We start from the raw sequence: 15,769 nt of genomic DNA, 5'->3' as shown, positions 1-15,769 counted from the left end.
ACAGCTGAGGATTGTCTGACCTTACCAATGACATTCAGGGTCACTGTGTGTTGGGCTGAACTTTTGCGATCTCGTACAAATATCGTGTAACGTCCAGAGTCCTCAGGAAGGGCTTCGGAAATCACTAGAGAACTGCTTTCATTGCAGGACTCAATATGAAACCTAGAGCTTTCCACCACCTTCAGAAAGACACAACATTATACACACAAACAGATTGCAACATGTCTGGATTGTGTTGTGTTCTTATGTACCTCTTTTTTTTTAAAGAACCAGCAAGAAGCTACAGGAGAGCTGCCTTTGAACTCACACTTTAAATGGGCCGTCTCTCCAACATGCACCTCCAGACGATCTAATGGATCTACAAACTGCAGAGGAGGTGCTGTAAACACAAAAACACAGGTGCTGAGAATCACAAATGAGACCTCTTTAATGTCTCAGTTGTTTAGTCTAGACAGAAAAAAAGATTAAATGGAGAGAAAACTGAGACTTTTGCTTCACAGATTTCATAGCTTAACAGAAGTTATTATGAATTTCTCTGAATTTTTCAAAGAAGGCTGTATGTTTAAAATTGTCTCATTTGTGTATATTTTTATTAATTATATTATATTATATCACTCAAAATGATGAATAGAAATTCAAGAAAATAGGACATTATAAACAATTTTCTTCAAAACTTCAATTAACTTCAATTATTTGTAATATAAATATAATTGTATAACATGCAAACACATTTTATATATATATAAATACACATACATACATACATACAATGTTTATTTATTTATAAATAATTGTAGTGTTCATTCAAACTATTCTGACTTTTACACAAAATAAAAGAGACAACCAATGTCATTTTCCCTCTCTCATACAGTATAGATATTAAGAATTAGCTCTGGGACCATATTTACATTTATGCATTTGGCAGATGCTTTTATCCAAAGCAATTTACATTGCATTCAAGATATCAATTTTTATCAGTTCTTGCCTTCCCTGGGAATTGATCCCATGACCTTGGCATTGTCAACATGCTCTGTTTGAGCTGCAGAAAGGCTGTAGCATATACTTTGTGTGTAATAACTATGAATGCAAACAGAAACTGCAATTATTCAAATCAACATACTCAGCTGAACTTGACTGGCTTGATAAAAGTTTGATCTGCTCATGACCTCATGGTTTTTAAACAGACCTATTATTAATACAGACTGACCACAGATAGCAGTGTGTTTTACATGAAAGATGAAAAGACTGAAAGAAAACACCCATCATTCAATGCTTTACAAACAGAAGTACCAAAGAAAATTATGATAACGTCTTAAAGTGACGTTGAGTGTTTTGATGCTTATAATCTGAGAAATAACTATTTTTATACCACAGTCTGGTCAGTATGTGGGCAGATTAAACTGTTTATCTATCTTTAAGCTATAAATACACAAACAAAGGATTTAAACAAAAACAGAATTTGATGTTAAATGTTTAAGACGTTTGAGAGGTTTTTCGAAGATTATTGCTTTGGACAACAAGGATTCCAGTGTTAAAAAGGAACAAAAGCCTGCTTCCTGTTTTACTGCATACAACACTAACAGACTCTGAAGGAACCAGACAATCTGGAAGCTAAGATCAGCGGAGTAAAACACAGACTGCTCGGAGCAAATTACTCCTTTTTGAAGCAGGTCACAGTGGTTATACTTTAACTCGCAATTCCAGACAAAATGCATTGAAAACGTGGTGTTATTAGAATATTAAGAAAAGCAGGTGTGGGTGTGGAAGGCTGTAGATCACATGGCCTTCAAGAAATGAGGAAGGAAAGAGAAGATCTAGAATCCAGAAAAAATTTACAAAAATCTGTGATTCAGCTGTTAAGTTACAGTATGAAGGAAAAGGATAAGAACAAGTAAATCTTTGAGTCAAGGTGCTAAAAAAGAGCAAAAGTAGAACTGTTAGTGGAAGAGAGACATGATGATGGTCTTACCTGAACCTGAGCTGCTCCTCCTTTTGACAAGCACCTCTGTAACAAGACACACAGATATGTAAAGAATCAGCTGTCGGTGTGGGTGCTTTTGTGTTAAAGAGCATGCAAGAGATAACATAAGCTTTGCCTATTATATAAGGGAGGAGTCAAGTGATCAGGTGTGCGTGTCTAAGAAAAATATTCAACAGATCAAAGAGGAAATGCTCAACATAAAACCATTAATATGCCAACCGGTCAGGAAATACTCTTTTTATATTTGTATATTTATTATTTTTATATTTTTGTACAGCGTTTATTATACAGAGCTTATTAAATAATACATAAACTAATACATAAACTATGTATAATAATTACATGGAAGGATTTGATTTTTAATAAAATAGTATTAGTATGTGACACCACCCTAATGACAATGGTATGGGAGCTTTGGAGGAACAAACATGTTCCATTCATTAAATGACATTTCCTAATGCATGAGATTACTTTTGTGGGTAGGGCCATTGTCTGTGACATACCTCTCTTGAGTGCTGGGGAGCTTGTTATAGGACTTCCTGTCTGAGGTGTCTGTGGTGACTGTGGGCCTTTAAAAACACTGATGTCATCTGGGACGTTCTGACAGGAGTTTAAGACCCCGCTTAGCATGTCAGGAGTGTGAGGATGAGAGTGAGATGTGTGGGTAATATCATTACGGATCCCAACAATTGTTTCATAGTCTGCAATTGAGGGACAGAGGGAGGATATGGTGTGGTTGCATGTTATTATGAGGAGCAAAAAGGAAGTAAATAATTAAATGAGAGTGAGAGAGAGAGAGAGAGAGAGAGAGAGAGAGAGAGAGAGAGAGAGAGAGAGTGACTTTAATTAAGCCACTTTAATTACCAAAAGTATAAACCATCATACATTAATTAGCATCATGAACACATTAAAGGAATAAAATAACAAATTGCACTCAAATATAAATCTTAAGAGATCCATCATCATCAATTCCACAGATACATTGATTTACTCCCCATACATTATTAAAAGTTTCTAAATCTTCCAACAAGTCATAAAATGCATATTCTATTTTCAATCTTGATTTTATTAAACCCTTTCAAATTAACGCAGCATCAGTTGACCCCACACCACTGAGTTTACTTTTACGTGACAGCCGTATTGCCATTTTAGCTTGTCCAAACAAAAAATTTATTAAAACGTGAACTTGTTTTCTATTCCAGCAATATTTGGATCCATAAATACATCATAGAAAAAAGTTTGACACCATTCCTCTATTTGAGCAAACAATTGCTGTAGTCTCATACATTGACAAAATAAGTGAAAAACTCTCTGTTGCTCCACAAAAATGAACACCCTTCCCCTACCTGTGGATCAATGTGTGCTCTGTGTCTGTTTGTAGCTATTATACCATGCACAACCCTCCACTGAAGGTCTCCAGACCTTTTTTCAATTGGAGGTTTGTACAAGGTCCTCCAGCTACCTTTAGGGGAAGCATCTAATCCAAAAAATCCTGCCATTTAGACTCCTTAAGTCCTTCCAAGGAACGTAGATGTGATGCCTTGATACACACAATATACAGCGTTCGTTTCCCAGCATTACTAAAAAGTCCAAGTTGAGGAGTTCTGAAAGTAAGCAAATTCCCCTCTAGTTCCTGAAATTCATCAACAGCAAGTGTAATTTCAAGTTCTGGGAATGAAAGTTCCTTGTTATCATCCATTCGATTCAAATCAGATATAAAGTCCTTTGGTAGCAAATCAACAAGACCTTTCAATAACTTTTGTGCCAGTCGAACTGACCTGACACCCATCTTCGTAGCCAGTCTCTCAGCCGACATCCATCCTTCTGTTGTGACTAGATCTCCAATTTTGAGAATTCCTGCATTCCTCAAAGCGTTCCTCACACATTGTGATTGTAATATTTCCATGTCCATCACAGGGTTAAACAACAACGGTTCTCACCCATATTCGTAGCCAGTCTCTCAGCCGACATCCACCCTTCTGTTGTGATTAGATCTCCAATTTTGAGAATTCCTGCATTCCTCAAAGCGTTCCTCATACATTGTGATTGTAATATTTCCATGTCCATCACAGGGTTAAACAACAACGGTTCTTCTTTGGCCCAAAGTCCTTCAGCTCCATTTGGTTCCCTTGAAATATGAAAAATTGCTTTCATCATCAAGTAATAAAAAGGTGTCAAACCAGACAAATCAAGGTTTTGGGTATCCATGAGAAAAAGATATCGGTCTAGCTCCACCTTACCCGCTTTTTTCAAGAGAGCACAGGCTACTTCAGACCAGCTTATGTTATCTCTATAGAGGAGTCTTTTAGCTGTGTGGCGTCTAAAAGCCATTAGCTTGCTTTTAATGTCCACCAATCCTTGTCCTCCTTCTTGTCTGGGTAGAAACAATACTGGAGCTTTAAGCCAGTGTTGACCGGACCAAAAAAAATCAATTAAATACTTTTGAATGACTTTCACCAAATCTTCAGGAGGTTCTAAAATAGTCATTTTATGCCATAAAGAAGAAGCAACAAGGTTGTTGCAAACAAGTACCCTTCCCCTGTAGGACAACTGAGGTAGCAGCCATTGCCAGCGAGACAACCGAGCACACACTTTCTCCACAAGCCCCTCCCAATTCTGTCTTCTATACTCTTCCTTTCCTAAATAGGTCCTAAAAAGATCTTCCCCACTGCAGTTTACCTAGAAGCAAAGGTCTATGTTCTACACCACATCACAGGGCATCACTTTTTTTCCCAGTTTACTTTGCCAGATGAAGCTTTCTTATAACACTCCAAGACTCTTTTCAATATCTGAACATCTTTATCATGTCTTATAATGACTGTAATATCATCAGCATATGCTGAAACTTTTACATTTATATTTGAATTTGGAGCAATCTGCAAGCCCATTAACTCTGTCCTTAATTTACAAAGAAGAGGTTCAATAGCTAAAGTACAGAGCTGCCCTGAAATTGGACAACCCTGTCTTATACCCCTCTGCACTTTAACAGGGACACTAAGACCACCTGCCATTTTTATCATACACGTTGCATCTTTATAAAGTAACTTTACCATTGAAATAAAATTATCACCAAACCCAAAAGCCTTCATGACATTGAAAAGATATTTGTGATCAATTCTATCAAAAGCTTTCTCTTGATCTAATGACAATATTCCCATGTTAATATTGTCATACATGGCTAGATCAATAACATCACGCATCAAATACAGATTGTCAGTAATATATCTGTCTTTTATACAGTATGATTGATCCTTATATACAATACTATTTAACACTTTATTCAATCTGGTAGCAAGACATTTTGATAAGATTTTATACTCGGAACACAACAATGCAACTGGTCTCCAATTCTTCAATAATGTAAGATCTCCTTTCTTTGGCAGCAAAGTTAATATTGCTCGTTGACAACTCTTGGGTAGAAAACCCTCACTCAGACATTCTTGCAATACCTCAAACACATCAATCCCAATTATATTCCAAAAATGTTTATAAAATTCACCAGGAAGTCCATCAATTCCAGGAGTACGACCTGAAGAAAGTCCCATCAGTGCAGCACTTACTTCCTCAAACGAGAGTCCAGAGTCTAGGTTTTCTTTATGCTCAGAAGTTAAGCAGGGTAGATTCTGTAATAATTCATTTCGACTCTGATCATCTGTTTCCTCAGCCGCAAAGAGCCGTGAATAAAAATCCCCTGCTATTCTACGCATCTCCACAGGATCAGTCATAACAAGTCCATCAGAGTTTTTCAAACTTAACATTTGCTTTTCCTGTACCGTTTTACATTCCAAGTTAAAAAAATAAGAGGTTGGACCATCTATATCTCTCAATGATAAAAATCTATTTTTTCACAAGAGCACTTTTAACCTTTTCATTTAAAATAGAACTCAATCTTTGTTTCTTTTCAGTCCACTCCTGTAAATTAACGGAATGGTTTTCCATCATATCATTTTCAGTAACAAGAATTTCTTTCTCAAGCCCTTCAAGAGTCCATTTCAAACATGTAGCTGAATACAATGTATATTGTTGACAGAATTATCTTATATGAGCTTTACCAACTTCCCACCATAAAATAACATTATTATATCTGCTCTTTTTATTTTTCCCAGAAATATTTAAAATTTTCAAAAAACATTTTTTCTTGTAATAACTTAACATTAAAGTGCCAGTGAACACTTTTATATCTTCTCAATGTTAATAAAACATCAACAGTCACTAATTTATGATCAGTACTTGGTGTGGGGACAATAGCTGTGTGCACAACTCTATTTCTCATATTCTTCGATAAATACAATCCATCTAAACGAGCTGCTGAGATTCTCTCAGCATTTATCTTCACCCAAGTGTATTGTCTTATTAAGGGATTATTTTCTCTCCACATATCTGATAAATTATATCTTTTAACAATACCAGATAAGACACGCGAAGACTGAATGCATGGTTCCTCTCCGTTCCTGTCTACATTAAAATCAAGAGTGCAATTCCAGTCTCCTCCAACAATGATTAAATCCTCATCCTTCTGTTGTCTTAAAAAATCCTGCAATTTGCTAAAGATTTTTATTCTATCAGATCCCCCATTAGGTGCATTAATTTCTTACTGCTAATAATCTCCCTGGCTCAATTTCCTCCTTAAACAGACATTTAGCCTTAACTGATGGTGAAAAAAGAATTCCAACCCCTGAACTCAGATTAGATCCGTGATTTAAGAACTGATCATTTCTCCACCACAATTTCCAATCGGTCTCATTATTAAAATCACTATGGATCTCTTGCAAAAAAAAAAAATCACATCTAAACGTTTCAATTTAATAAATTCTTCTTTTCCCTCATCCAATTTACATTAAGAGATCCCACCCGGAAAATCTCCATAGAGAAAAGAAAGATTAGAAAGAAATAGGTCAGAAAAAAAAGCACTTATTACCCATAGTGATTAGTTATTTTTCCCCCTTTTCGGCCTCCCTTTCCCTTTTCGTATAACAGTGATGTGTTTCTTTAATCTATAACGCTTCTGCTGTGAAAGCTCTTTGTCACTATTTACTTTCCTTGCCCACATCACAGAAGCCACAAACTTGTCTAAATCTGGGGGGGAAAAACACTTTTCCCCTTTGTCTCATCAAGAAAAGCATTGATTTGTTCTACACTATACAGATCTCCTTTATTAACCTTTGCCATCTCACATTCTTCGGACCACTGTTCTTCATCTCTCATACTGTCATCAGTGCATTGTGACATTCCATCAAACTCATCTCCTGAGCCTTCCTCAACAGCCTGTAATTTTGTTTGATCCCCTTCCTCAATATCATAAACATTTTTAATTTGGTCAGTAATATAATTCGGATGCATGTCAAAAGCAGAACTACATCCAGCTTCCTCATCAATTTTTACCTTGCCAACGCTTTCACTCACCTCATCTGACACATCTACTTTTTTGATGACGTTTCAGCCTGCTCCTCTGCTCCTTTTCCATGCTGTATTACTGTAACCTCCATTCTCTTGTTACTAGTATTAGATCCATTTTGAGTTATATCAGCGGCTGACTGTTGTTGATCGTTACTCACATCTTTATGTGGACAGGAGAACCGTTTGTGTCCTAGCTTCCCACATTCAAAACACTTAAAGGGGTCATATGATGCGATTTCAAGTTTTCCTTTCTCTTTGAAGTGTTACAAGCTCTTGGTGCATAAAGAAGATCTGTAAAGTTGCAAAGACTAAAGTCTCAAATCCAAAGAGATTTTCTTTATAAAAGTTAAGAGTTAGCCATGCCTACCTAAAACGGCTTGTTGTAACACGCCCCCACATATCTACTTCACTATGTGGAAATATTAGCATAATGCCGCCCCAAATGTGCACGCAAAAAAAGAAGGCTTGGTTTCAGGAACAGCAGAAGTGTTGATGCAGCCGTGCCAGGGAGACGCTGTGTATTTCAGTGCGAAAGCAAAAGCACCTTATATGGCCTTCCGGAAGTAGATGCAATTAGGAATCATTGGTTAAGATTTATTTACAACAGAACAGCACAACCCAGATGTTCGAATTTGTGCAACGCATTTTATGGACGACAGTTTTTTTAACTAGAAGAGTACAAGGCTGGCTGTGCACAGAGGCTATTTCTAAAAAAAAAAGAAAGGTCAATTCCGCCTTTGTTATGACAATCTGGCGCTTCTGAATCAGCGACTGTAAGTATGTTTTGTTATTAGTTTAAGTTTTTGCTAATGACTGTTCAAATGCGGAGTTTTGCGCAGCGCAGAGTAAAGCGTCGTGTGTGTGTGTGCGAGGGGAACAGGGTCACATCACAGGAGAGTGAACAGCCTGTCAGAAATCATAGCACTTCAGCTGTCTTAACCATGGCTTGTGTACTGCATCATCACTGTGTCTGTCACGCGACTCTGTTGCCTTTTCAGGCTTGAACTGATGGTAAAACTAACGACATTATTAACTGTCTTGATATTTACTTTGAAAGCTGAAGCTGCGATTATGGTAGGTAAGGGGCATTACATTTCGGACGCATGCTTGTGGTGTTCGGCCAATCACAATGCACTGGGTCAGCTGGCCAATCAGAGCAGACTGCGCTTGTCAAAGGAGGGGGCTTTGTTGAAAACGAAGAGTTTGAGAGAGGCGGGGCATAGAGGACCTACAATAATGTACAGTATTTTAAAAATAATGTGTTTTTTGAACATTAAAGCATGTAAACATATTCTGTTACACCAAATAATGATCTTTAAAATAGCATCATATGACCCCTTTAAGGTTATCCGTGCTCGCGTATACCATATAAGAATTCTCTCCGTGATTGACACAGAAAAAAATCTCTAAAGTGCGTTCAGGTGAAGTCAAAAACATAAACACCTGTCATCGAAACGAAAGTACATGTTTAAGAGCAGTGTTTTTGCATCCTAGCGGGACCATCCTAATTGGACTTGCAATTTTTCCATATCGCACCAGTTCTTTAACTATGGCATCATTTGACACAAAAGGCGGAACATTAGGTAGTGTTATTTTTGTTGCAGGTGCAACTAACAGAGTCACGGGCACAAACGTTTCTCTCACCCATAAACCACTTTCAGTTAACTGATTAATTAACTGCTCCATTTTCAGAAACACAACAATCGCCTTATTCATTCGTGAAGCTGATATAATATTGTCGAATCCAATTTGTTCTCCGACTATGACAAGTACCTCTTCCACGCTTACACCGGGTTCTGGCACACACCTGCACCCATTACGTCGAGTCAGGTGTGGCATATCTTGGACAGAGTCAGCCATGTCGGCCAACAACAAAAAAAGAGCCAATTTACACAACGCCACTCTGGTCTGAAATAATATCGCCAAAGAAAGGGGGAAAATAAAAATAAAAGAAAGATAAACAACACCAAGTTTTTATACCCGCTTTCACCAACACGCTCCACTCTCACGCATACACACTCCCAGCATGCACCTCTCAGAGAGAGAGAGAGAGAAAATGACATTAGACAAGGTAATTAATATTGATAACCCTGTAAATTCACACTTCTGTTTATATGACCCTGGACCACAAGTCGCTGGGGTATATTTGTAGCAATAGCCAAAAATACATTGTATGGGTCAAAATGATTGATTTTTCTTTTATGCCAAAAATCATTAGGATATTATTTAAAGATCATGTTATATGAAGATATTTTTTAAATGTCCTACTGTAAATATATTAAAACTTAATTTTTGATTAGTAATATGCATTGCGAAGAACTTCATCTGGACAACTTTAATGAGATTTTCTCAATCAGATTCCAGATTTTCAAATAGTTGTATCTCGGCCAAATATTGTCCTATCCTAACAAACCATACCAATGGAAAGCTTATTTATTCAGCTTTCAGATGATGTATAAATATCAATTTCAAAAAATGTACCCTTATGACTGGTTTTGTGGTCCAGGGTCACATATGATGTAAACACCTGCACTGTGCTAGTAATGTAACTGCCCCATATATAGACATTCATTGACATAATGGACATTCATTGCTCTTGTTAAATACAGTGGTGTGAAAAAGTGTTGGCCCCCTTCCTGATTTCTTATTTTTTTGCATGTTTGTCACACTTTAATGTTTCAGATCATCAAACAAATGTAAATATTACACAAAGATAATGCAAGTAAATACAAAATGCAGTTTTTTTTTTCACACCACTGTAGCTATACACTACACACTTTAGACTAAGGTTGAATTTGCGTTCATACTTACCTCTCACACACAATGCTGCACTGCTGGATGTTTTTCCTGCTGTGTTTTCGGCCACACATGTATAAGCCCCAGCATCCTCTGGGAGACATTCCTTAACTACCAAAGTCACCACTCGTCCCACTAATGAGGATTTACCAAACAGCACAGCCTTACCTGAAACGGTTGTGGTACAAATAGACAGAAAGATGGAGACAAAGGCAGAGAAGGAGTGACTTTGTGGCATTAAGAAGAGACAAAATTATCACAGTTTTTAAAACTTGAAAATAAAGTTTTAAATTCTGTTTGTAATTGAAATGTGAAGGACTCATTTTTATTTTATTTTTTTTAATTATTGAACGATTTAAATTACAAACTCCGGTAGGGAACAGGAACCTGCATGAAAACATAACAAATGTGCATACAAACACATATTTATATATCGAGTCATGTATCTGAAGTTGAGTACATATTCTTACTCAGACTCATATGTTTCAAGCAGCAAAATCAATATAAAGAAAAAAACTGAACTTACCATTATGAAGCCAGGAAATGCTGATTGGCTGGCTCCCTGTGATAGTCCCTTTCAGTGTGATGTCATTTCCTTCATCCACTATACAGTCCTCAAGGGGCTCCGTGAAAAGGGGTGGATCCAGATCACTATTATGGCTGTGTTTACCACTCGCTAGCTTGACAGAAGAAAGCAGAATGAGATTAGTCATATGTATTTATTGTATGATAGTGAAGTACAGTTTTCGAATTTGCTCCAGCGGCACTGGGTTTGTATCACATCACAGTAGGGGGCGACAAGGGACTGTCTTTATGAATGAGTGGTTAAATTATTCATTAAGCAGATTCCTTCCAACACACTGATTCATTGATGAACTAAATGGTTCTATGAATAAATCATTGAATTGTTTACTCAACCAATCCATTCAAAAACACTGATGCATTGAGGAACACCACTGCTATTTGCTTGGAGACTATGTTGCTTCATTTGGTATTATTTTCATTGGTGGAGCACAAATATGCAAAATAGTTGTCAATATTGTGGCTAAATTGTAAGTTTATCAATATTACTTGTTTATTGAACTCTTGCATAAAAGCAGTATCACATGTACAGTTGTACTGTTGCAGTCCCAAGGGTGATATTGCTTAATATATACAAACCCGATTCCAAAAAAGTTGGGACACTGTACAAATTGTGAATAAAAACAGAATGCAATGATGTGGAAGTTTCAAATTTAAATATTTTATTCAGAATACAACATAGATGACATATCAAATGTTTAAACTGAGAAAATGTATCATTTTAAGGGAAAAATAAGTTGATTTTAATTGAGCTTCTGGTACGATGCTTGGACATTTCCAATCCGGCGGCATTGGTACAATGTCTCGCATGACTAAACATGCGTCATCGTTTTCAAAAGCCTCCGTTTCCTCAGTCCATACTACAATGTGAAAACGGCATTTTCAAATTTATCCGCTCTGGAAAGCATTTTAAAAGCTCTGTTTTCCTGGATTCTTTGTCTTAGTGCAGATGGAAGGCCCAAATGAGAGGAAAAGATGCATTTTCAGCGGAAACGTATTAATGTGGACAAGGCTTGAGGAGTTGCCAAACCTAGCAACAAATTGACTGCAACACAAACTAAGTCTGCAACACTGCAGGCTACCCAGGCTTTTCAGCTTGTCCCGTTAAATGTCACTAACCCTTCCACTTTTCCAGGGCCTACAGCTATAGCAGCCGAAGCAAGCGCAAAGCTGCTTGCGCTTGCAACACAGGCCCTCACATCTCGGTATTTCCGTCCTGTGACTTCTAACCCCTTTTTCCTTTCAGTGGCCTCCAGCTCCCGTAGCAGACGCTAGCGTGATGCTACCTCCACTAGCAGTGCAGGCTACACAGGATCTTCGGGACATCACAACCCCACCCCCTTCCCATGGCCTACAGCTACGGCAGCCAAAGCAAATTGGCCTCCAGCTCCCGTAGCAGATGCTACCGTGAGCACGCCTCCGCTAGTGGTGCAGACCCATTCACAGCCCTTTCACAGCTCTGACGCCCACCATTCCATCTCTCCTTCCCTATGTTTTTCCCACCCCCGGGACAGACCAAAGCGTGAGGCCGCCTCCGCTAATGGCGCAGGTTCCGGCGCCCCCATTCCCCCCCTTCTTCCTTATGTTTTGCCCCCTTCCGGAGCCGACCAAGGCATGAGGCCGCCTCCGCTAATGGCGCAGGTTCTGGCGCCCGTTATTCCCTCTCTCTTTCCTGCTCTTTCTTCTGATCTCGCCCCCTGAGCCGTTCCAAGCACGAGCTTGCCTCCGCAGGCAGTTCTGGCTGCTACATTTCCCCACCCCCATCCCCCATGCCCGCTCATCCTGCTGTCTGTCCACAGTCACGCCCCTACCTATGCCACCAAACCCTCATCAGTCACCCCCTTTTTTCACTAGTCCATCCCTGCCCATCTCCATTAGCACCCCGCTCCTGCAGGAGTTTTTAATCGCCCCCTTGCCTCAAGGAACGACTGCTCTCGCAGGTACCTTCCTACCTCCGCAGCAGCGTCCGCTCCCGCAGAAGCCTCATCTGTATTTCCCTACTGCCACAGCAGTATCTGCTCCTGCAGGAGCCTTGTGCCTGTATTTTCCCCAACGCCCACCATTCCCCCTCTCTTCCCCCTCTTTCTTCCGCTCCCGGAGCCACCCCAAGCGTGAGCACGCCTCCGCAAGCGATCCCGGCAGCTGTCTTTCCTACATCTCGCATGCCTAAGAGACATTTTAGCATAGTTTTTTATTTTGTAAGCCACATTTCGTCTCGTTTTTATTCGTCAACGATATTGCATTGTACATTTAATTATCGTCATCGTCACATGACCAGCATTTTCGTCTCGTGTCGTCTCGTTTTCGTCACGTGATAAAGGCTCGTTGACGACTATATTTAGTCATAGTTTTCGTTGAGGAAAGCAACACTACTCCAACCCACCAAGGCTAACCACCTTTTTTTTTACCCATCCCAACAGCACCCTGCTCCCGCAGGAGCCTTTTCTGTATTTCCCCACTGCCGCAGCAGAGCCTTTTCTGTATTTCCCCACTGCCGCAGCAGCGCCTTTTCTGTATTTCCCCACTGCCGCAGCAGAGCCTTTTCTGTATTTCCCCACTGCCGCAGCAGAGCCTTTTCTGTATTTCCCCACTGCCGCAGCAGAGCCTTTTCTGTATTTCCCCACTGCCGCAGCAGAGCCTTTTCTGTATTTCCCCACTGCCGCAGCAGAGCCTTTTCTGTATTTCCCCACATGGGAGGCAGCGCCTTTTCTGTATTTCCCCACTGCCGCAGCAGCGTCTGCTCCCGCAGGAGCCCTTTCCGTATTTTCCCCACTGCCACAGCAGTGTCTGCTCCCGCTGGAGCCTTCTCTGTATTTCCCCACTGCCTCAGCAGTGACCTGCCCCGGGCTCAGGAGTCTTTTTAGCTTTCTCAAACCAACATGACTTGCCTAAAATAAACAGACATAAAACACTTCATGCATTTCACAGTATTAATTTAAACATTTAACCAAGATAAATGAGCGCTGTTAGGTGCATATCCAATTGTTTAGTGGAAGCTAAAGCGTGCAGGACATGGAGGCGCCAGCGCGATCACTTGCATTTTCTTTTTAAGAACAGCAGAAACGTAAAAATACGCTGTCATTTTTGCTCATAAAGGTAAGAGTATACATCATTCGGAACTGCAAAGGGTCTACTTGTATTTGTGTGCACTCACAATATCAACAAAACCTTGTGCTTTTGTAAAATAAGGAAAACAAACAGGATGCGCTTTCTGTCGTCTTGGTCTTGCGCAGGAGCGCTTCACCAACATGATAAATATATCCATAGAATGCTTTAAATGACTATTTTAAAACGAAATAATTCAAATCGAAAACAAAAACTCTTTCATTATGTAATCCGTAAAGATGTATTTCTCTCTAAAGGCACGTCCAATGAGGATGGATCGTCAACATTGACTCAGAAAACATTAGTTTATTAACAAATAATTCAAATATCCCCTCACTATTTTTGACTTTTTTTGTTTGTTTTTTTATTTTATTATAATTTGTTTGTTTGTTTGTTTTTTGGGCTTATGTTCCAAAATTGTGTTTGCATTCAGTAGCCTATACGGCAACATTTTTGTGCCATGTTTAAAACACATTTTACATTGTACACATTTTTTGCATATGGGCCCGAGGCTGACTTGCTACGCCACTGAATAAGACTGATGTACCCGCATTGTAGCACAAATAAATGTAAGGTTTTTGGATTTTCCCCTTACTTTAAATGCATGCTTATTGCTCATTATTATTATTATTATTAATCGAAAAAAATAACAACAACAAAAAACATTAAACTTTGAACTTTTATTAACAAAATAAATAAGGATATGTTTTACTCGCGTTTAACACAAATAAATAGCCTATGGATTTCCCCCCAGGCTACCTTAAAACGTTCGTAGTTTGTGGTTTATTATCTTATTAATTAAAACACATCAGCCATAAAATAGTACAATGGCAAATTCGCATATATTAAACATCTACCTTGCATGACAAAATGAATAAGATGGATATAACCGTTGTAACCCAAATAAATAAGGTAGCCTATTTTCCCTTATTTAAAACGAATGCTTAGTTTGTGGTTCATTGTTTTTTTTTTTTATGAAAACCCAGCAACAAAGACACTCACTTATAGGCTATTAAACGAATAAATTAAAGTTTTATTAACAAAAGTTGCGCTTTGGATCCGCCATCATATAGTGTCAGTCTTCTCGCATCACTCTTGTCACGTGTCACAGTTTAAAATAGCTGGGCTAAGATATATAACAATTTTTATGACTGCAGAAATATGTTAATTCAGTACTCATCCCACCAGTCACAATTGTGACCGACCATAAAACTATTTTTCACACACTTTTCCAAAAAATTTTAAAAAAATAATTATTGATTATTTCAAAGGGTTACTAATGACTCATCATTTTGATATGTTCATGTCTGGGAAAAATGTGTGATTAAACGGATTAAAATAGAAGAAAAAACATTATTGTAAATTGTAATAATATTTCACAATATTGACAATTTCATCAAATACTGTAATTCCAGGGTATGAATGACGGGGGGTATTGGGGGGAATCTGACTTTCTAAAGAATGCTTGATCCCACCTGAAGCTCGTCAAAACAAGATGTTGGGGGGTCATAGAAAGTATTCTACTTGTAACATTACCTGTAAATATCAAGATAATTACCTGTGCTTTAAATGGAGTAGAGAGCACTTTAGGTACATAACCATGCCTTGGTTTCAGGACGACCTTAGAGTCGTTGGGCCCGAATTCGAGGCAGGTGGGGCTCACTGATAGCGCCTGCAGATCTCCCATACGCTTTACCAATGCTAATGCTAGAAGCAGAGCAGTCTTAAGCATCAGCGGACAAAGATCAATGGACTGTAGCGGCTCAAATGGAGGGCTCTTCAGAGCCTTCAACAACGTGGGCAGATCCCATGTAGGGACAGTGATGGGGCGAGGCGGGTTGAGCCTTCTAGACCCCTTCAGAAAATGAACAACCAAGTTGTTCCTGCCCACCGATTGGCCAGCTATAG

The 15,769-nt window shown here is 38.9% G+C and overlaps 1 protein-coding gene across 1 annotated transcript in view; it reads right to left on the bottom strand.

Annotated features, from left to right (window-relative positions):
- LOC107564009 (myosin light chain kinase, smooth muscle-like) overlaps positions 1–15,769 on the bottom strand; it is a 26,938-nt gene that overhangs the window by 8,078 nt on the left and 3,091 nt on the right. The window contains exons 2-7 of the mRNA XM_016248998.1: positions 10,701–10,850; positions 10,190–10,342; positions 2,485–2,682; positions 1,970–2,005; positions 252–379; positions 26–179 (exon numbers count right to left, since the gene is read on the bottom strand). Of these exons, the coding sequence (XP_016104484.1) occupies positions 26–179; positions 252–379; positions 1,970–2,005; positions 2,485–2,682; positions 10,190–10,342; positions 10,701–10,850 (819 nt within the window). The remainder of the gene's footprint in view (positions 1–25; positions 180–251; positions 380–1,969; positions 2,006–2,484; positions 2,683–10,189; positions 10,343–10,700; positions 10,851–15,769) is intronic.

This window comes from Sinocyclocheilus grahami, unplaced genomic scaffold (assembly GCF_001515645.1).
Source record: "Sinocyclocheilus grahami isolate Dianchi unplaced genomic scaffold, SAMN03320097.WGS_v1.1 scaffold901.1, whole genome shotgun sequence".
Taxonomy (NCBI): Eukaryota; Metazoa; Chordata; class Actinopteri; order Cypriniformes; family Cyprinidae; genus Sinocyclocheilus; species Sinocyclocheilus grahami.
The sequence above is the reverse complement of the archived record's forward strand: the minus strand, read 5'-3'. Positions and strand labels throughout refer to the sequence as shown.